This window comes from Macrotis lagotis, chromosome 1 (assembly GCF_037893015.1).
Source record: "Macrotis lagotis isolate mMagLag1 chromosome 1, bilby.v1.9.chrom.fasta, whole genome shotgun sequence".
Classification (NCBI taxonomy): domain Eukaryota; kingdom Metazoa; phylum Chordata; class Mammalia; order Peramelemorphia; family Peramelidae; genus Macrotis; species Macrotis lagotis.
In genome coordinates, this window is record NC_133658.1 from 858,729,000 (window position 1) to 858,751,059 (window position 22,060).

Consider the following 22,060-nt stretch of genomic DNA (forward strand, 5'->3'; position numbering starts at 1 on the left):
GTGGCAGAAGCTCCCTTAACTCACTGCCAGGTTTGAAATTTTTGGTTTAACAGATCTACTGAAATAGCTTACTGCAGTGTGGTCACTGTGCATTCTAGGCTTCTTAGAGGCACAGGTGAGAATTGGGTGAGTCAGGAAAGTAGACAGGAACCCTGAAAAGGACTTGTACAGCCCTTGTACCAGAGGTACTAGTCTTCCTTGAACACCCCCTAGTTCATAGTAGGTACCTAATAAATATTTGTTGAATAATGATAAGCCATTGGCTGAGTTGTGAGTCCATCCATTCTGGAAAACAATTTGGAACTATGCCCAAAGGGCTATAAAATTGTGCATACCCTTTGACCCAGTAATACCACTATTAGGTCTATACCCCAAAGTGTTTTAAAAAAAAAGAACCTATATGCATAAAATATTTTAGCAGTTCTATTTGTGTTGGCAAAGAATTGGAAAATAAAAGGCTGCTTATCAATTGGGAAATGGGTGAAGAAACAGTAAAATATGATTGTGATAGAGTACTATTTTGCTATTAGAAATAAAGAGGAGGTGGTTTCAGAAAACCAAGGCAAATCTTAAATGTACTAATGTAAAGTGAAGTGAGAAGAGCCAGAAGACACTGTGCTCAGTAACTACAATGTTATAATGATGATCAACTAAGAAAAACTTGGATACTTTGATCAATACAATGATGCAAAATACCATCCACTTCCAGGGGGAGAGAGAGAGAGAGAGAGAGAGAGAGAGAGAGAGAGAGAGAGAGAGAGAGAGAGAGAGAGCTAATGAACTGAGTGCAAATTAAAGCATAATTTTCTCGTTTTATTTTTCTTACTTTAAAAAAAAATGTGGGGGGGGGCGGCTAGGTGCAGTGTATAGAGCACTGGTCCTGGAGTCAGGAGTACCTGAGTTCAAATCCGACCTCAGACACTCAATAATTACCTAGCTGTGTGGCCTTGGGCAAGCCACTTAACCCCATTGCCTTGCAAAAACCTAAAAAGAAAATGTGGCTATATATAGAAATATATTACTGATATCATATTGTTTAAATTTGGAACTCAGTATTTTTAAAAAATAAATAATAATGTTTAAGAGACCAAAAACTAAAGCAAAGCAAATAATATATGTAAATCTTAAAGTGATAACGAATTACCTTTTATTAATATTATAAACATTTACTTTTTTTAGAAAGTTTTTTTTTTTTGGTTTTACAGTTTTCCCTCTATTCTTGACACATTTACTTTTCTAAAAAAAATTGTTGATTTGGCTTAAAGGTTTGCTTGAAAAATAGTAGGGGGGGGAAGAAAAATAGTGGGGACAGCTGTCTTCAAATAAATAAAGAAGGCAAGAGGGGTCGCCTTGTTCGCTTTGGCCCCAGAGGGCAGCACCAAGAGCAATAAATGAATAGAGTCAAATTTAAGGTCGCTATGTCCAAACAAGGAGTTGAATGGACCCCCTCCAGAAAACTCCCAGCTACTGGACAGACTGGACATCAGTCCCCGAGGGATGCCGAGGTTCAAGCATGACACCGTCGCCCCGCCCTCTCCCCAACCAATAACGAAACACATCGCCCGCAGTTGGTGAACTCGACAAAAGATAAGCTAACTCTCTCGACTGATAGGCTAACGCTGCTGCCATTTGTGGTGGGGCGGGCCCTGAGAGGCAGCGTGAGAGGCCTTCTGGGAGCTGTAGTCCAGAGTACCGCCCTTCTCCCAGGAGAAAAGCTGCGGGAGGACTGGGAGTCCCAGCGTCCCCCGCGCGTGAAGCCCCCGGGGGCTTCCGTAGAGCGAGCGCCGCGGCGCAGAGCGGGGCTGAGAGAAGCGGCGGGGACGCCGGGACGCCGCGGCCGGGGGCAGGGCTGGTGAGTCGGGGCCGGGTCGGGAGCGCTTTATTCCCTAGCCGGCCCGGGGGCGGACGTCCAGGACCTCCGCGGCCGCCTTGGCGGGAGGGAGCCGGGGCGGCCGCCGAGGAGGCCCATTTGACAGCCGGGAAGACCGAGGTCCCGCGAGAGGCCGCCCGCCCCGCTTCCCGTCGTCAAGGAAACCGGGCGCCAGACCGCTGCTGCCCCGCCGGGCGGCGCGGCCCGGGCCAGGGGGCTCAGCCCCGGGGCCTGTGACCCCAGACCCCTCCTGCCTGTGGAGGGGAAGGAGACCTGGGACCTTGGGGTCTCCTCCGGGTCGGCCGACCTCCCTGAACAAATAATTCTGGGGGGCGTTTCTGCGCCTCTGAAGAACCAGTAGCTCGGGGCGGCCGGGTGGTGCGGTGGATGGAGCCGGCCCTGGAGTCGGGAGGACCCGAGTTCAAACCCGGCCTCAGACACTTCATCATGACCCAGCTGTGTGGCCTAGGCCAAGCCGCTTAGCCCCGCTGCCTTGTAAAATCCTAAAAAAAAAAAAAATGGACAAGAGGTGGCTAGGTGGTTCAGCGGAAAGAGCACCGACCCTGGAGTCGGGAGGACCCGAGTTCAAATCCAAGCTCAGACACTTCATCATGACCTAGCAGTGTGACCTTGGGCTAGTTGCTTAACCCACTACCTTGAAGAAACGCTAAAAAAATTAAAAAAAAAAAAGAAATAGTAGCTCCATTGATCCCACACCAAAAGCCTGGGAGGCAGGGGTCGACTGTAGGGGGGGCAAAAAAGACAGAGGTGAAGGGATGGGTCCAGGCTCACCCTTCCAAGGTAGGATCTAAATCCTGAGCCTGATCTTACCTTACCTCCCAGCAGCTTATTGATTCCAGCTCTCCATCTGTGTGGCCTTGGGCAAATCTCTTCCCCTTCTCCCTACTCCAGTTGCTTCCCTTGTAAACTGAGGGATTTTCCTGGCAGCCCCGGGTCCCAACTTCTTCTCTCAGTAGTCTATTGAATGAGTGGATAGGTATGGGCCCTGGGTTTAGTCCTCACCCCTTAGTGTGATGCTCCCTAGATTACTGAGCTCATGATTTCACCCTCTGTAAATTTAAAAAGTACAGAACCTTAACAGTGCTCCCTGGTTGCTCCTTAAAAACTGTATTCTTTGCTTCCTAAATTCATTTTTTTTTTTAGTTTTTGCAAGGCAATGGGGTTAAGTGGCTTGCCCAAGGCCAAACAGCTAGGTAATTATTAAGTGTCTGAGGCCAGATGCGAATTCAGGTACTCCTGACTCCAGGGCCGGTGCTCTATCCACTGTACCACCTAGCCACCCCCTAAATTGATTTTTTACAGAAATTGTTCCAAGTCTTTTCTTCCTTTTTTTCCAGTTCCCTTCCACCTCCCTCTCTCTCTCTCTCTCTCTCTCTCTCTCTCTCTCTCTCTCTCTCTCACACACACACACACACACACACACACAGACTGATAACCTACTTTACTAAATAGATTAAGGATATAGTCCCAGAGTTCCCTCAGTTTCCCTACATTCATTCTTAGCATCATAACACATTTTTCCTGTTTCAAAAGTTCCTTTTTTAGTTGGCAGCCCCCTTTGTAATATAGCCTTAGGGAGTTACCTGGAATTCAACAAGGTCAAGTAATTTACCTTTAGTCAAAGCTGTTAGATAAAGGCAATACTGGAACCTAATCTAACAGACTTAAAGGCTAACTATTTACTGTGCCAATCTGGCTCTCATTACTGGAATGCCCTTGGTTTCATCCTCTTGATGTAGAATATTATAGATTAGAAATAGCTGAACTGTGTGTTATATCTCTTCTGCCCCTCGTCCCCTGACAAGCAACTTCTGGGATGTCGGTGAAATGTTACCGTGACCAAATGTAAAGACTCAGCTGACCCTGTCTTATCTGTTGAAGTCCCGACATTTCCTAGGGCTGGAGGGGGAACCTGTCTCTATTTGAATTATATGCTTTTTCTTTAGATTAGTTTATGAGTTTAGATTGTGAAGACCACATTCCTAACTAATGAAGATGGGTCAGTGGGGGGGGGAATCACTTTAGGATATATGTATATTGCCCCTGTGGTTCATGTCCCCTTTGCCTCATTCATTCACCAGTGAGGCTCGTTTCTTGAGAAATGAATAAAGTTTTTTCTCTTCATACCTTGAGAAATCTCCAAAATTTATTTAAGTGTTTACATTCATCTCACACACTCCCTCTTTTCCAGAATCTTGTTTCAAACATCATTCCCTTTCTTAACTTTCATTTTACATTCTTCCTTCCATTCCTCCTTCCATCCTTTTTTTCATCCTTTATTCTTCTATTGCTCCTTCTTCCCTTCCTCATCCTCCAGGACTTCCTCCTCTCCTTCCTTTCTCTCACATTGAATCTTTCCTCCATGCCCCTTCCCATCTATTCATGCAACAAGTAAGCATAATTACATCTTCCCAGTCATAAAAACAATCTTACTAACTTTTCTGAATCTAACTACAATTATCCATCTCTCCTTCCCTTTGTGGGGGGAAAAACTCTCCCTAATTATTCTTTCTTACCCCACTCTTTTCTCAACTTCTTGCAGTCTGGGTTCTGTCTCCACTTTTCTGAAGGTTACCAGTGACCTACTTAACAAATTGAATGATTTTCAATCATTTTCCTTGACCTCTCTGTAACATTTAACATTGTTCACCACTTCTCTCCAAATAGGTACTCTGTCCTCCTTTAATTTTTTAAACTAATTTCCTGCTGATTTATTCTCTATCTACCCTTTAATATTTCCCAAACTTTCACACTTAACTCTTTTCTTTCTATGAATAGGACTTTTAAATTTCTCAGCCTAGATGAGTTTTAGAGCTATATCTGAAACTGCCTAGCTATAATCTCTACTTGGATATTCTCCTGGTACCTCAAACTAAGTGTGTCTGAAGTATAGTTTTTCAGCTTTCTCCTCAAAAATCTGTACCTCCTTTTGACTTCACTATTTCTGTCACTGACTTCACAGTTTACCTAGACCCCCAAATAAAAAAATCTTAGTGTTCTTTCTCATATAATTGGATACACAGCTAGTCATGAGACTAGGAATAGCCTGGATTTGCCATTTCTGCTAAATTGACTCTCTAGCCTTGGGCAAATTATCTCTTAGTGCTTCAGGCAACCCTCTGGGATTGTAGGATGCAGAAAAGGTGCCAAGCTGAATTCTGCTAGTGGGAGTTTCTTTATCCCTAAAACTAAGAAATCACAGTTCCAGCCCCTGTCCCTAGCTAATTAATTATTTGCCAAATCCTAATGATGCTACTTTTTCATCCTCTCCTTTATTCATACCTCCTTATTTCCACTGCTAGAACCTTAGTATAAGAGGTCCTCATTACCAATTTTCTGCAGGGGTGGGGAACCCTTTTTTTCCTGCCAAAAACTATTTGGATAATTATAACATCATTTATGAGCTATAATTGGTCAAACATTTAATTAATTCACCCTAAAAAGCTACTAGATTTATTGAATTTCGAGTGCTGCCTAAAGTTGCTTTGGCACAGCCAGACCAATATGGCCACAGGTTCCACACTTCTGTTTTAAAGGATCTTAGACTTATATGATTTCAGATCTGGAGGGGCCTTAGAAATCATCTCTTCTAACCCATTCCTTTTCTTTTAATTGAAATTTTATTTAGTTTTCTAATTACATGCAATGGTAGTTTTTCAACATTCATCCATTTGCAAGTTTATGAGTTTCACTCATTTTTGGCCACTCTCCCTTCTCTCTCTCTCCTCTCCATGGTGGTAAACAGTCTGATAAAAGTTGTACAGTATATTCATGTTTAACATATTTACATATTAGTCATGTTGTAAAAGAACTAAGTGAAAAGAAAAAAATCATGAGAAAGGAAAGAAAAACATAAAAGAAGTTTTTTTTTAAAAAAGTGAATATAGTAATGCATTCAGACTCCATAGTTTTTCCCTCTGGGTGTGGATGGCATTGTCCATAACAGGTCTCTCAGGATTGGTCTCTGAACTGCTAGAGGAGCTGCATCCATCATAGTTGATCATCTCACAATGTTGTTAATGTGTATAGTGTTCTCTTGGTTCTAACTCACTTCTGAAGAGAATTCCAGGCATGTGATCCACATTGTCTATTTGAAGTCTACCAGTCAATAAGGCACAAATTCCTATTGCATCCCATTTCACTTTGGGGAAGCTCTAATTATTGGACAATTTTCTTTCCTTTTATCTAGCTGAAATTAGCCTCTCTGTCATTCATACCTTTTACATCCTGTTTTGGCTTTGGGATCCAAGCAGCACAAGTATGTTTGAAAGCAGTCATCCTGCCCTCCCTATGTTTTTTCTTCTTCAGACTAAACATTTCTTGTTTCCTCTCTTTTTAACCACCTACTCATCTCCCTGCCTCCCTCCCTCCCTTCCCCATTACCAGTCTAGCCTTCATCCCATTGCTGTACAAATGCATAAATCTGATTATATGTCCTAGTGGATCAAATTTAGACTTCTTATCTTGACATTCAAAGTCATCCATGCTGAGGCACCTTCTTAGCTCATCTTCTCAGTTCTTCAAACTAGCCTACTCTCCAGCTTTGTCCATTCTTGCTTTTGCACCATTGCTTGAGGTATTTCCTGTGCTGTGATTCATCTCCCCCCCCCCTTAACTTGGATTTTTAGCTATCCTAAAGTTTAACTCAAATGTCACTTCCTCTGGAATGTGTTCCTTCAGTTCTCTGTCCACAATCGTCCCTTTCCTCCATTGAACCTTACACAGCATTTTGCTTTCACCTATCTTATGTAATCACAGTGTAATGTTTTATTTGGTTCTGTTTGTGCTAAACCACTAGTCTAGACTAATCTCTTATCTATATCTCATGTCTTATCTGAACTTTGTACTTCTGGTTTAGAATGTAGTGCTTGACTGAATGTGTGAGACGAATGTAACCACTTAAATAAATTTTAGTGATTTCTCAAGGTATGAAGAGAAAAAGCTTTATTCATTTCTTGAGAAACGGGTCCCATCAGTGAATGAGGCAAAGAGGACATGAACCATAGGGGCAGTATATCCTAATGAAATCTCCCCGCCCCCACTGACTCATCCTCATTAGTTAGGAATGTGGTCTTCATAAACTAAGCTTGTAAACTAATCTAAAGAAAAAGCATATAATTCAGAGACAGGTTCCCCCTCCAGCCCCAGGAATGTCCAGACTTCAACAGATAAGACAGGGTCAGTTGACTCTTTACATTTGGTCATGGTAACATTTCACCGACATCCCAGAAGTTTCTTGTTAGGGGGAGGAGGGGCAGAAGAGATATAACACACAGTTTAGCTATTTCTAATCTATAATATTCTACTGAAGAAATCACTTAATTTGGTTTTAATTGAAGCAAATTTGAATTGAATTGTGCTATTCTGAAAAGTTAAGATTAAAATGGCTTTATGTGAGGCAGAAAGTCTGCAATTTCTCCTCTCTAGTGGGTGGTTCAGAGGATGGCCCTGCCTACAGAGTCCAGGATGTTTCTCTCCTTCCTTTTTCCCTACTTCATCCTAACCTCCTCACCCCAACTCCTCTTAAATCTCTCTGGCATTCTTTACCTGCACTGAAACCTTTGACCTTCACACTACTCTGTCACCTTGTTCTTTTGTTTATTTTTCAAAATTAGATTCTGGTTATGCAATTTGTTTATTTCTCAAGAAATGAAGTATGAAATATTTCAAAATTAAGTAGAGCTCTCAGCCAAGGTGCTAGCTTCCTTCTACCTCCAACCAGATACATGCTGATCTGACCCTAGGCAATGGGGCCTTGATTTTCTCCTGTAAAATAGACACCTGCCTCATGGGGATTTGTGAAGATCGGATGAGAAAATATCTGTAAAGCACTTTGTACACTTTAAGGTTCTCTTTCGCACTGTGTGTGTGTGTGTGTGTGTGTTATTGAACAGCTTTTTCCTTTCATTTAGCTGAAATCAACCTCTCTGTCAGTCACATTTCTTATATCCTGTTTTCGTGGAACAGCTAGCTGGCATAGTGGATAGAGCACTGGCCTTGGAATCAGAGGTTTGAATCCAGCCTCAGATACTACAAGCAATGTGACCTTGGGCAAGTCGCTTCACCCTGCTTGCCTCACATCCAGGGCCATCTCCAGTCATCATCATTCATATCTGGCCACTGGATCCAGATGGCTCCAGAGGAGAAAGTAAGGCTGGTCTTTTAGCACAGCCCCCCCTCACTCATATCCAGTTCACTTGCTTATCATGCTCCCTGGTGTCATGATCTTCTTCAAGAAGGAAGGGCAATTTATAAAAAATTATCTCTTATGTATCTCTTTCCCCTAATCCTAATTCCTCATGCTGAAAATGACTAATCTAAACATGTTTATCAAAAATATGTATATATAGTGCTAACCTAGCTGTTCACCACTGAAGGGGAGGGGGGTGGGAAGGGAGGGGGGGAAAAATTTTCTAACTTAAAAATATACATGTGCATACGAATGAAAAAAAATGTTTTAAAAAGAATAAAGGACAAAGCATCATCCTATTTTGGTGTAGGATCCAAGCAGCACAGCTATGTTTGAAAGCAGTCATCCTGCCCTTCTCATGTCTTTTCTTCCTCTTTGTACATCTTAAGATGCTATATAAAATATAGAGATATATATCCACTTTTATTATTATTCAATCTCTCTCCCAGTCTTCCTATCTCTTACCCTTTTCCTTATAAATCTGTAAGGATTCTTTCTATCCTTATTTAATGTATCACTCCCATGTTAGACTCCTCTTATGGTGCTCAGTTGCTCCTCAGAGCAAATTAGAATGCCTCCTAATGGAACTGAAATCTTTCTCCTAATCAGACCTTCTGTCAGTTGAGGGCCCTCATTTACTGCTGCCCTGTGATTTATAGTTTTCAATTTGGCTAGCAAGACTTCCTTCTCTTCCCTCCCCTTCTGCTTCAGAGGCATGAGTTGGTAGGACTTTTTTGCCTAGCCTTCTCTCCTGCTCAGTGACCTGACTCCAATTCTTCTCCCACTCTCTATGCTTCTTCCCTCACTTGCAAGTATGTCTGTCCAGCTATAGTTCCTCTGTATACCTATGTTTGTCAACTTGTGGAGATAGATAGTTCAGAGCTATTGTGCATACAGTTTTCTCACTTGCAAAATAGGGCTGATGCTGACACTGTCTACCCTCAGAGGGTTGTTATGAGGAAAGTGTTTTGCAAATAATAAAGTTATAGAAACATGAATTACTACTGTGATTATATTGTTACTTATGCTTATGCAATATATATTAGTATGTGTTTTATCACCTCCTACCAAACTATATGTTCTTGAGGATAGAAACTCCTCCATAGTATCATTGTGAGTGATAAGCAGTCAGTGCTGCTTGACTCATCTGGAGTTGAGCTATTTCCTTCTTTCTAGCTAAGTAGATTTCCTGGTGTTTATTTAGTTCTTTTAAGTTTTTTCCTTACTTAGGTCTCTGTTATACCAAAGATAACATATCCCAATTTAACAAAGATATTCCAATTTTATCAATTGATAATATGACTTTGTCACCTTCATTTCCCAATATAATACTTTGTTTTTCCCTCACAGAAAACCATCTTATAACTAATAATAATAAAAATGGTAGCTAACATTTATATACCATTTCCTAAGTGCCAGGCACTGAGCTAAATACTTTTAAAAATATTAAAGCATTTGATCATTGCAACAAAGTAGGTGGGTGATATTATTAATCCCTATTTCACAGATGAGGAAACTGAGGAAAACATAGGTTAATGACTTGTTCAAGGTCACGAAGCTATTAATGGAGGCCTAGCCGAGGAGTGTGACAATACAGCAAAACCATCACAACCCACATACCAAGTCTTCGGAATATAATATAATGTCATGTGGGCTGTGTTCTAGGAGTAAGGTACACACATATCTCTTTGGGGCCAAGATTGGTCATAATTATTTCCATTTATGTTGCTACAATCACTGAGGATATTGTATTCCTGGTTTTGCTTCTTTTTGCATTAACCCATATGAGTTTTCCCAAGCTTCTGTATATTGGTTAGAATTATTATTTCTTACAGCTAGTTAATATTCCATTACATTCATCAATCAGAACTTGTTTAACTCTTTCCCAATTGATGAACTTCTTCTGTTCTTTACTACAGAAAGAGCTGCTGTAAATATTTTTGTGTATCTGGGATCTTTTAATCACTGACATTTTGGGTGTATATATCTTATATTGAGTGAGTGGGATCTCTGGGTCAAAGTTTTGATTTTTCATGAAATTAGGTATTTTAGTTAACTTTCTTAGCATAATCTCAACTTGCTTTTCAGAATAGTTGAGCCAGTCACAGTTCCACCAGTAGTGTATGGGTGCCTACTTTTCCATAATTTCCCCAGCATTGTCAGTGTCCATCTTTTGTCCTTTTTGCCAATTTGTTGGATATGAGGTCAAACCTCAAAGTTGTTTTGATTTGCCGCTCCCTTGTTAGTGACTTGAATGGTTGTTACTAATTCTCCATTCTTCTTTTGAGAACTGTTCATACTTTCTGACCACTTAAGGTGTACTTTTCTTATTACACTCAGGATAACTGTGAATAGCCTGAGCTATCTTCATGGTTCATAGGCTTCCAACTTCATAAGTCAAGAGAGTCAATTTTTCTAAGAGTGAAGGGAAGGCATCTTTGAAATTCACTCACCATGTCAATTCAACAAGCACTTATTAAGCAACTAGTGTTTACCAGGCACTGCAAATAGTCTGTTTCATTTAATATAATATGTCAAAGAACTTATAGTCTACAAATCTATTTACATACTTTATACATAGATAATTAAATACATAGTGATTTATTTCATCCACTGGGAGGGCACTAACAATTGGAAAAATCAGGAAAGATTTCTTGAAAAAGGGGGCACACATGAGGTGGCTAGGTGGCTCACTAGATAAAGCACTGGCCCTGGAGTCAGGAGTACCTGAGTTCACATCCAACCTCAGACATTTAATAATTGCCTAGCTGTTTGGCCTTGGGCAAGCCACTTAACCCCATTTGCCTTGCAAGGGAAAAAAACACCAAAAAAACCCATCATCATCAAGGTCTAGTCAGAATATGTCTCATATGGCATTTTTAGGACATCATGTTTCTTGTCAAATTTCTTATTTCATCATTAGTCATCTTAGGTCATGGGTAATCTGAGTTCTTGAATCTTTCGATGTTGTTCTTCTGCATTGTATTTTGTTTGTTATAGTTGTGGAATAAATTATAAAATTGTAATCACCAAATTATATTTCAGAGAAAAAAAGAAAAAGGGTGCACACATGGAACTTTGGAAGGAGTTAAAGGGATTCCAGGATGAGAGTGAATGTTCTAAATATGGGGATGGTCTATGCAGTGACACATGACAGGAAGATGGAATATCATATACAGAGAACAGCAAAGTAGAGCATTTCAGATCAAATATGATACAGCCAATATATATATTTTTAATACACAATTTCAGAATAATATATATAGCATGTTTTGAGGCCAACCTAGTTACATAGGTGGGGCAGAAAGGTGGCTCAGTGGATAGAGCACTGGGCCTGGAGTCAGGAAGACCTGAGTTCAAATTTGACTGCAGACACTAGCAGTGTGACCCCGGACAAGTCATTTAACCCTGTTTGCCTCAGTTTCCTTATCTGTGAAATGAGCTTGAGAAAGAAATGAAAAACCTCTGTGGTATCTTTGCCAAGAAAACTTCAAAATGGGATCACAGCCAGACATGACTGAAAAACAACTTAATTCATATAGATAAGTACACTGTATATTCCATCCTACAAATGTTTGATATTTTTTTTTAAAAATCTTGATTCTGTTTTCAAATTATTTTCAAATATTTTATTTGTACATTTGTACTAAAGTATATTATCATATGTTCATTTGCTACAAATGTAAAAAATACAGGACAAATAATTTGTTTCAAATACAGAGGAACTCTTAAGGGATCCACTAATTAGGTTTCTATTTTCCTGTTTTTCTCCTGCTTAGTCCTCTCTTTTCCTCTCTGTCTCACTCCTCCCTATCATCTCTTTCCTTTCTCCTCCCCCCCTCCCATTTCTTCCAGGCACAGCTCCAAGTGATTTTTTTCAGTTAAACAGAGATGTGAGCCCTAGAATTTGGGCCTGTGCTGAAGCAAGGCTGATACCCCCCAAACAAACAATGGCTGCTGTTCTTGCCCCATCATGTCCAGAGGAGTTCCTTCTAGTGGAGGAAGATTCTTGCTTGGGTCAAGACCCCAGTCTCTGGGAAGATGACCCTGACTCTGAAGCATTCCGCCAGAATTTCAGGCAGTTCCAGTATGAGAAGTCCACACAGCCTCATGAAGTGCTCTTCCGACTACGAGAGCTCTGCTATTTGTGGCTGATGCCAGAGAAACGGACAAAGGAGCAGATTCTGGAACTCCTGGTCTTGGAGCAGTTCCTGAACATCTTGCCAGAAGAGCTGCAGACCTGGGTGTGGGACCATCATCCCAAGAACACAGAAGAAGCAGTGACCCTAGTGGAGTTTTGGCAGAAAGAGCCTAAGAAATCAAATCAGCAGGTAAGAGCAGCTTAGTGATCTGGGAAGTAGGAAATGTGAGTGACAATCCCAGCTTAACTTCAAGTCAGTTGGGCAAGTCATTCCATTTTTCTGTACCTCATTTTCTTCATCTATAAATGAGGTTGCAGACTTTTTCCTCAGAGGATGGTTCTGAATACAAAAGGAAAGAGGATGTAGCAAAAATTAGAAGGTAAATTCAAGGTAGTATTTTTAGGAAAGATAGCATAATTGAGCAGTAGGTGGGACACTAGAAAATCTTAAGATATTTTTTCTCTCTTTGTTGAACCTTCAATTCAAATTTTTTCCCATTTAATGGGGGTGCCTTTAATTTGAGTATATATTCTTTGTGTCCACCATAGTACCTTCCATAGCCTTGATCCTTAGTTCTGGATGACCTCTGCCTCTCAGTCCAATCTTTTACCTTATCCTCTGAATTTGAAGGGCCAAAGTCATCCTAGATGGGGCTTAGGCACAATTTGCTTTTAAATTAAAGTTACATTATCCTGATGTCAGAATAGTCACAGAGAAACATACAGGAGCCTAGTTGCTCTCTTGAGAGATTGTCTGGTTCACCAAAGTGGGCCATACTTGAGCTTCCAACTTTTAGTTTAGATATATACATGCCTTTAGTTCTCTTATTTTGGGATCTAAATAATGCAATACTTTTGACCACACTTCCTGGTATGGTCAAATTAGAGAAAAACAAAAAATTACTATTGAACTAATCAGTTAAAAATTATTTATTAAACATCCATTGGGCATTGTGGGGGAATGCAAAAAAGTCTAAGAACAAAAACCTGTCCTCATGGAATTTATTATCAGGTTGGCAAAATGAAACAAAACATGAGACAGATGTCAATTAATTTCTAGAACATTTTGTACTGACTGGAAACAGACTAAGAATTTGAAGAAAAGAACAAGAGCCTAATATATAGTTTGGAAAGATTACCTGGAAGAGTTGGAACTTCAGTTGAGTCTTGAAGTATTAGAATAGCATTTGGAGAGGAGGACATGAGTGGCAGATGGAAACCAATTTCTTAATAAAAGACAGTGAAAACATGAGGTTTTCATTCATTGGAATGCTTCTTAATCATTTCCTCCAGGAAGCCCAGAAGAAAAAATTCCACATTTGCACAATCATACAGTCACACACATTTTCTTCAATGTATGGCAGTTAATCAAAGCTATATCACTTCTCCATCCATATGAGGAATATGTAAGATAATCTTGCATTCTTTCCTGGCAAATGAACTTTGATTTCTCCAGGACTATCTCTACTCACATTTTTATTGGACTAGCCTCACTCCTTTAGAAAAGTAATGATGACATTATGTTTATTGCTAATAGAAATAAATATTGGAACTAAAGGACTCTTCTTGAAGCACATAGGTGTCCATGTGTCTCATGACTGTTACCATCTGTGTATCCCTCGGGCCTATAATCTCTGACCTTGAATTGTTTGATGTGGAGAGCAGAATACTAAGGACTCAATTCATGGAAAACTCCATTTCTTGTCCAGGCATGTCTTATAATCACTGCAGGTGTACTGCAGTGCTTGAAAGTCTTTTGGGTAGTGACAAGGGCCCCTTGGCAGAACTTCTAATGGTTCCAAGTCAGCCTATGTCCCATATTCTGCCTGACCCACCATCCTGAGTTCTAGGAATGTCATGGATGTCTCTTCCCACTTGCTTTACTTACCTTACACATAATTACCTACTTATCTAAGCAGATATTTAATTAGTACTTGATTGATTGTTGGGAAAACTACCAGTAGAGGGAAGAATACTAGTTTTGAGTCAAATCCTGGCTTGTCCAAACAGGCCTCATTTTCTTTCTCTATAAAATTAATGTAACTTAAGCATCCAATAGATAGAGAATGAGTGTCTTAAGGTAGAAGGCCTCTAGGGTCTTGATTTTTTTTTATTTAAATTTTTCCTTAAATTACATGCAAAAATACTTTTCAACACTCATCCATTTTCAAGTTTATGAGTTTAGGGTTTCAATATTAAATCAATGATCTACAACCTTTTTATCCTTACCTCGTTGCCTATTGAAAGTTTTGGACAACAAATTTTTAATGACTCAACATAGCCTTTGTTCTTTTAGAGTTGTTTGGCCAAAATGAATTTGGGGGTCATGACATTTTATGCTGTAGAGATCATTGGGATCAGAGATTTTGCCTTTACCTGTGAAAGAGAGAGAAAGACTTCACATTCCTTGGAAAGATAAACTTTGAGTCTTCTTGATATCCAAATGATACCTAAGAATAATTTAGGTTTTTAATTTATATTAATTGTGAGTCCCATGACATGTACCTGCTTCTAAAAGAAGTCTCACATATGATTTAGGATTACTGAATTAGCACATTTAGTCTTATCCCCTTGCTTTAAAGTTTTCATATATTTATGACTATAAGTCTATTTGTATAGTATATATGACTATATACACCTAAGTATATATGACTAGATAGATAGATATAACTATAGTAGACCAAAGTATATTGAAGGGCCCAGAGCAACTTTAAATTATCCTCATTTGAAAGTGACATTCTATGTTCAATTTTGTTCATTTTGGGACTGTGAGATAATGGTTTTGATGGCAATGGAAACAGCCAACTCTAGAAGGTTCCATTAAGGCTCACTGGATTGTTGTTTCTTTTCAGCCTAGGCCATTCCCTTGATGGACAAGTTTGGATCTGATTCCTTCTATCTCTTTTAGTCCCACCATTGTAGAAATCAAAGTATCCAGAGAGGTTTCATAGTCATCCCTTCCTCTGTAGTGTTCCCAACAAAGATTAATCCTGGGCAACTCCTAGGACCATCTCAGTCCTGACCACCTAAGGTGAAGAGATGGGCCTCATTTAGATTATGAAATTTTAGCAATATGTTGGATAGTATGTCCATGCAGGACCTCTACACAATGTACCTACTTAGAAGAGGCCTATGTCGTAATAATTTGGGGTTTTATGCCATTCCCCCAAAAAATTCCTATATTGCCAGCATAATATAGTCATTAGGCCTTCTGCTTCAAGATCCCCAGCCAGACCCTGGGCTAGTTCCCCAGATTTATCTACTTTTTTACATTTGTCCCACACTCCAGTCAATATGACTCATGCTTTAAAAGCACATTCATGCAGATCCCCCAACCTAAGATACCTGTGACCTCCTCTCTATCAAAATACTTTTCTTTCAAGGCCCAATTCAGATCTTTCCCCTTGAAATCTTCCTTGACTGCTTCAGTCATGTGTGATCTTTCCCCTCTCTGAACTCCTATAACATACAGTGTTAGCATCACTTGTCTGTTACTTAGTGTATTCTGTCCGATAGTACGTGGTTATAGTTTATTGTTTTATATGAATATATGCATATGTCCTCTCTCTCCAATTTGATTAAGCTCTTTGAGGGAAACAAGTATTTATTTTTTTTCCCTTCTTTCATGACACCAACATGGTTCCTTGCTCAATATAAATGCTAAATAAGGATTCTTGATTACCCAGGCAAAGCATTGAAAACTCAATTTTATGATACCTGCCTATCCTCTATCTGGCTTTTCTTTCTTTAAAAGCTATAGATGACAGAATAAAATAGTTTTGATTAAAGAGGCAGTGAGGTATAGTGGAAGGATCTTTGGATTTGGAGTCAGAAGACCTGGGTTTGAGGACCAGTTCTGCTGCTTAGTAATGAATGGTATAACCCTGGACAACTCACTTAGCATCCCCAAGCCTTGGTGTCCTCATCTGTAGAATGGGGAAAAAAAAACTGTTGCTCTGTCTCCCAGGGCTATTGTAGGTATCAAATGAGGTAAGAGCAGGTAAAGTATGTCAATTGTAAAGCACTGGGCTCTAGCCAGCATCGTTGCCATTTTAATTTCTCTTCCTCTGTCCTGGGTTCCTCAGTCTCCTTGGGGGTCTCCACTTTGATTTCCCCCAGATTCCCTTGACCACAAGAGTTTCAGTAATGGGAAGGGTGCTATTGCCAGGTCGCCTTTTGTATACAGGGACAGGAAATGCTTTCTGAATTGCCAGCACCCTTGGGTACAGCACAGGAATCACGAAGCTTCCAGTTAGGTTCAACAGAGATCAAGCCAGAGGGAACGTCCCAGGAGAAGGGAATACAGAGCCCCTACTGGGAACCACTGGAGCAACTGACCCCAATGGAGGAGCCCAAGCCCCTGCACAAGAGTGGTGAGAAGCAGATGTATTCTAGGATGGCTTGGGGAGGAGTCTGTGCTAGAAAGAGGGATCCATGGTTTGGAGAAGTAGGTGGTGGGCCTGGGAAGAGGTACTGATGGGGAGAACACACCAATCTTCCTGTCACTGACCAAATGCTTCACCCAAGAGGATGCTGCTTTGTTGCTTAAGTGATTAGCCTCGGGCATGATTGGCTTTTTTTGTCCTGGTACTCTGAAGATGGGCCCTCGCTCGCTCTCTCTCTCTCTCTCTCTCTCTCTCTCTCCCCACTGAAGCCAGAAAATCAGGACATTCAGACCCTGGGAAAGCAAGGAGCTCCAGAACAGGGTGACCATCTAATAGAACTCGTCAGTTTTGGTGATACACATGAAGTCATTGAACCTGAGGAATGATAGGGCCAAGTAGAAAGTCATATCAGTACTAGCTACAAAAAGAGGCTCAATTGGATATAATGCAGCAGAATTGATGTGTCTCCAGAAAAAAGTATGAATATGGCCATCTGGAAAATAACTGGAACTTCAATAGCTCCTTTTTTCTTCTTAGACAGCTTGACTCATCAGGTTTCTGCCCTTCCTAAGATAAGGAGTATTGATGACTGCAAAATGGTAGCTGAGTCCCAGGTAAGCTGTAGTTTGCTTTTATTTTCTGAAATACTTGTACCTTGGAGATTAGGTCCACCCTGTTAACAGTTCCCCTGTTCTCTCATTTCTTAGACTTCTTAGATTGCCTCCCTAGACAAAAAAACCCACACTTGATTAACTTTATCAATTATTTTTTCTGAATTCCTCCCTTTGGACCTCAATTCTCCCTGCTGCATTAATCAGGAAATATAAAATGCCTGGGAGAAGCCTGAGTCCCGACTGGGGGACCTCTGGGTCAGTGACATTTGAAGATGTGCCCTTATACCTCTCACAGGAAGCCCCAGGCCATGGAAACCCTGCTCAGGATTTCTGCAAGGACATCAAGAGAGAGGATTATAGGAATGAGCTCTTGCTGGGTAAGAACTTATTTCCCTCATAAATGAGCAGTTTTCAAGTGTCTACAACTCACAATTCCCTGAGACTTTTGAAGGCGTCCACCTCATTGAGCTCAGTGCCTTGTGAGAGAAAAAGTAAGTGACCTTTGCTCTTCAGGGATGTCCATAATAGAAGTACAAAACTAGGAGGGCTCTCCAAAGACCCTCTAGCTTGTTCTTTGCCCTTAAAATCATCCTATGCCTCCACTTGTTTAAATTCAGTTTTTTTGTCTCTAAGTTCTTCCTTTTCTATTTGGTTCTTATTTCCTCATTCTAATGTGGGTTTACCAGGTGCTGAGCAGGGGGAGAAAAGAACTTCACTGCCCTTGTATGTTCCACTTCCAATAGTAGAACCATCAACTTTCAGTCATCACCGTGTTGGTTATCCAACATTTAATCCATTTTAATCCATTTAATTTTTTATCCATTTATCCATTTTTATCCATTATCCATTTAATTTTTTTTTAATTTTTTTTTATTTAGGGCAATGCGGTTAAGTGACTTGCCCAAGGCCATACAGCTAGGCAATTATTAAGTGTCTGAGATCAGATTTGAACTCAGGTACTCCTGACTCCAGGACTGGTGCTCTATCCAGGTTATCCACTTTATAGAAGAGCTGTATTACCCAGAGCATCTCCACTATTCTTCAGTTGGTCCACAGTCTGTTGCCCCAGATAGCTGTATTCAAGTGTATTTTCTAAGTCTCTGTTATTCTGACACTTTTTTTGGATGGTCAGTTAGGATTATCTTTTCCTCCCCACACATCTCTTTCTTGCTTACAGATACAAGATAAAGAATGAAAAAAATGGCAGAGGAAAATAGTTTTGAATTCAGTATACAGACAGTACCCAGAGAAATTTTAATAATGCAGGCTTATTTTATTGGTAGTGTTTTCTTTTTCTGCTGAAGTCTTGACTCAGTGTTGTAGACATGATTCTGGACTTCTGAAAACTATACCATGACTTGCTTATTTCATCAGTGCAACAATCAGGGACAATTTGGGGCTGTCTGCAATGGAGAATACTATCTGTATCCAGAGAAAGAATTGTGGAGTTTGAACAAAATCCAAGGACTATTTCCTTTAGGGGAAAAAAACTGAAAAAAGGAAAACTGTACTGTGGGGGCAACTAGGTGGTGCAGTGGATAGAGCACCTGCACTGGAGTCAGGAGGACCTGAGTTCAAATCCAGAATGACACTTAATAATTACCTAGTTGTGTGGCCTTGGGCAAATCATTTAACTCCATTGCCTTGGAAAAAAAAGAAAGAAAAAGGAAGGAGAGAGAGAGAGAGAAAGGAAGGGAACAAAGAGAAAGGAAGGAAACAAAGAAAAAGGAAGGAAGGGGAGCCGGCTAGGTGGCGCAGTGGACAGAGCACCGGCCCTGGAGTCAGGAGTACCCAAGTTCAGATCTGGCCTCAGACACTTAATAATTACCTAGCTGGCCTCGGGCAAGCCACTTAACCCCATTGCCTAGCAAATACTTAAAAAAAAAAAAGGGAGGGAGGGAGGTAGAGAGACAGAGAGAGAAACAAACTATAACAGTAGAGTTGAAGCTCTGGTTAGCTTCAAGCATAGACCAGATGGATCACTAGGTGTCTGTTGTCTGAGGCTCACAACATGGCTAAGTTCAGGTAGACTCATCTCTTACTCATTCCCTGGAGTCTCCCTGACATATTCCATTGAACCCCAAGAACAGCTTTATAATGGCCATATATTGACATACCTTTTCTTACCAGCAGAGTTTCCAGTTTCCAAGTTGAACTTCACTTTGCCATTAGAGCAAGGAAGAGACCCACAAGACCCAAATCTCCAGGGCTCTGAGAAAACAGAGGACCGAAGAGACTCTCACACAGATGAAGAACAAGTAAGATCTGACCCATCATTTGCCAGGAAAGAAGTGAAAAGCCAGGAGCAGCAGAAACAGAGTGATGGAGCAGACACAAAAGATTCTGGAGTCCTCTGGAGCTATGAGGAAACCATGACATTTCTTGCAATCCTTGGTGAACCTCAGTTCTCAGAAAAGCTCCAATCCCATCATCAAAACCAACAAGTTTACCAAGCAGTAGCTGAACAGCTACGGGAGCAGGGTTTCCTTCGAACAATGGAGCAATGCCACTCTAGGTTCAAAAACCTCCAGACAAGTTACCGAAAAGCAAAGACTGGCAGAGCCCCTGAGTCCTGTGCTTTCTATGGAGAGATGGCCACCCTACTTAGCAGCCACACCTCTACTTCCTGTCCTAATACCTTGAGAGAAACTTGGGATCCTTCTCAACAAAGGAACGACTATGTGAAAACTGAGGAACCAAAGAACAGGGAGCATGAGGAAGGGACAGAGGATTGTAATGGCGATGAAATGATCAACAAGGAACTGACCCAGAAGGTCAAGATGCCAGGTACCCAAGGCCTATTCCCTAGCTGTTGGGGTAAGGACCTCATAAAATTCATTTTTTAAGATATCAATAGAACAAGGATTTGTTTCTTTTTGCCTGTGATGTGACATTTTTTCTTTGTGTTTTAGTGGCTCCCATTTGGTAACAGTTCTTGTCATTTTGTTCCCCCAGGGTGTTATGAGAATGTATTGTTTATCTAACAACCATGGCCAGAATAGATTATGAGTATCAGTAGCCAAATTCTTCATTCTGGTATCACTTATTTGAGATTATTAAGAGCAAAGGATTCAGAAAGAAAGATAATACACAGTTTATACTCCTGAGATGAACACTGACAATATAGCAAAAAGTTTCTACTTTAAAGTCAACTCCTATTTACCCAAAATTCAAATGACCAGATGTGCACAAAGTGCTAGGATCTCTTACTCAATAGCTCTGTCCAATAATAATCAATGTTCATAATGATGACCCAGAGGTGCTGTAAGGTTTCTGAGGGTTCAAAAAGATTCAGTCATGGTCAGTAGTTTGTGGAGCAGTGAGATTAGATAGTGAACAAAATGCTGGGCTTGCAGTCAGGGGAAACCTTCTTTCTCATCCAACTTCTGATTCATTCTCATTATGTAACCACAGCTACATCATTTACTTTCCCTGACTCTAGTTTCTAGTAAAAATGGAGATGACATTCCCTGTAGTGTCTACCTCAAAGGGTTGTTGTGACGATCAGATAAATGATAAATTCATGTATAAATGTGCTTTGCAAATTCCTAAGTGTTCCGTAAAGTCAGTTATATTTTTTGGTGTTATTGGGCATGTTTTATTAAATGTGGCATGTGGTATGTATGGTAACTCAGTTAACAGTAGCATTCAGTACTTTAGATGACCTCCATTCCCTAAGCATTCCTGGATAAACAAGTGTTTCCTGATGATTCAGTTTATCATACTGGCCTAAGCCAGATTATCTATGGCTGCCATTTGGACAGATACTGCCTCAGTCATCCACCATGGGAATACTGTGAAAATGGCCTCATTCCAGAATCCACTCAGATAACTAGCCTTTTGTTTAGTTAATTACCTTGGCTGTGGTATACATTTTATGAACACATGTTCATTGGTTTGTCTAAAAGTTGTCATGGAAACATAAAATCTTAGATTAAGAAATGATCTTAAAGATCGGATCCTATCCAAAGCTAAGGCCAGGGGAAAACAGTGATTTGCTTAAGATGACCCTGAAAATTAGTCACAATGACTAGAACTCAATTTTTCTTAATACCCCATCTGCTATCTTGTCTAGCCATCTCAACAAATGCTTCTTTCTCCTTTCTCTTCATGACCGTACCCAATATTAACTTACACTTGCATAGAGGGGCTGTAGCTAGAAGGGGGTGGTAGGAGCTGCCTCATGTTGCACTTTACAATGCTAAAGCTTAAGAAAAGAGTTAGGCTCAGGAAGAAGAATAACAAATTTTATGCATAAATAATCCACTTGACTCTCAAATTTCATTTTCTATAGAGTGAAGTCCTGGGAATGAGCTCAACAGAATTTTTTTTAAACTTCACTTATTTAAGGTAATGGAGTTAAGTGACTTGCCCAAGATCACAGAGCTAGGCAAATTATGAAGTGTCTGAGGCCGTATTTGAACTCAGGTCCTCTGCCTCCAGGACCAGTGCTCTATTCACTGCCCCACCTAGCTGCCCCACAGGAGATTTTTGACAAAGCTTCTCAATGTATACTAATGGACAAGATGGAAAGTCAGACTGACTTGGAATTTACTGAACAACTAAAACAAAAGAATGTTGATTGATGGATGAGTGCTAAACTGGAATGGGGTCTCTAGAGTCTTGCCTAAGTGTTTTGTCCTTGGTCTAGCTTTGACCAATACTTTTTTTTTTGGTATCAGTGATTTAGGTAAAGGTATAATGGCCTTAGCTTTTGCATAGATGAATGGAGGATTATCTCTAGCATTCTCCAGTTCACCCATTCTCAGATTCTTGGAACTATCACAAACTCCCACCTACCAGTGGGAGAGAAAGTATGGTCATTGTCTTTAGATGCTG

General features: G+C 40.5%; 1 protein-coding gene across 7 annotated transcripts in view; it reads left to right on the forward strand.

Moving 5' to 3' along the window:
* The first annotated feature begins 1,758 nt into the window (after positions 1-1,758).
* The window catches only part of LOC141508847 (zinc finger and SCAN domain-containing protein 29-like), a 29,953-nt gene continuing 9,651 nt past the window's right edge, over positions 1,759-22,060 (forward strand). Inside the window, exons 1-6 of one of the 7 annotated variants that reach the window (XM_074217832.1) lie at positions 1,759-1,852; positions 11,937-12,412; positions 16,409-16,595; positions 17,145-17,221; positions 17,517-17,598; positions 19,352-20,038. In XM_074217832.1, coding sequence (XP_074073933.1) covers positions 12,032-12,412; positions 16,409-16,595; positions 17,145-17,221; positions 17,517-17,598; positions 19,352-20,038 — 1,414 coding nt within the window. In that variant the 5' untranslated portion in view covers positions 1,759-1,852; positions 11,937-12,031. Of the gene's footprint in view, positions 1,853-3,999; positions 8,040-11,860; positions 12,413-16,408; positions 16,596-17,144; positions 17,222-17,425; positions 17,599-19,351; positions 20,039-22,060 lie in introns of those variants that run through there. The other 6 variants (XM_074217831.1, XM_074217830.1, XM_074217828.1 and 3 more) reach the window with 6 other exon arrangements.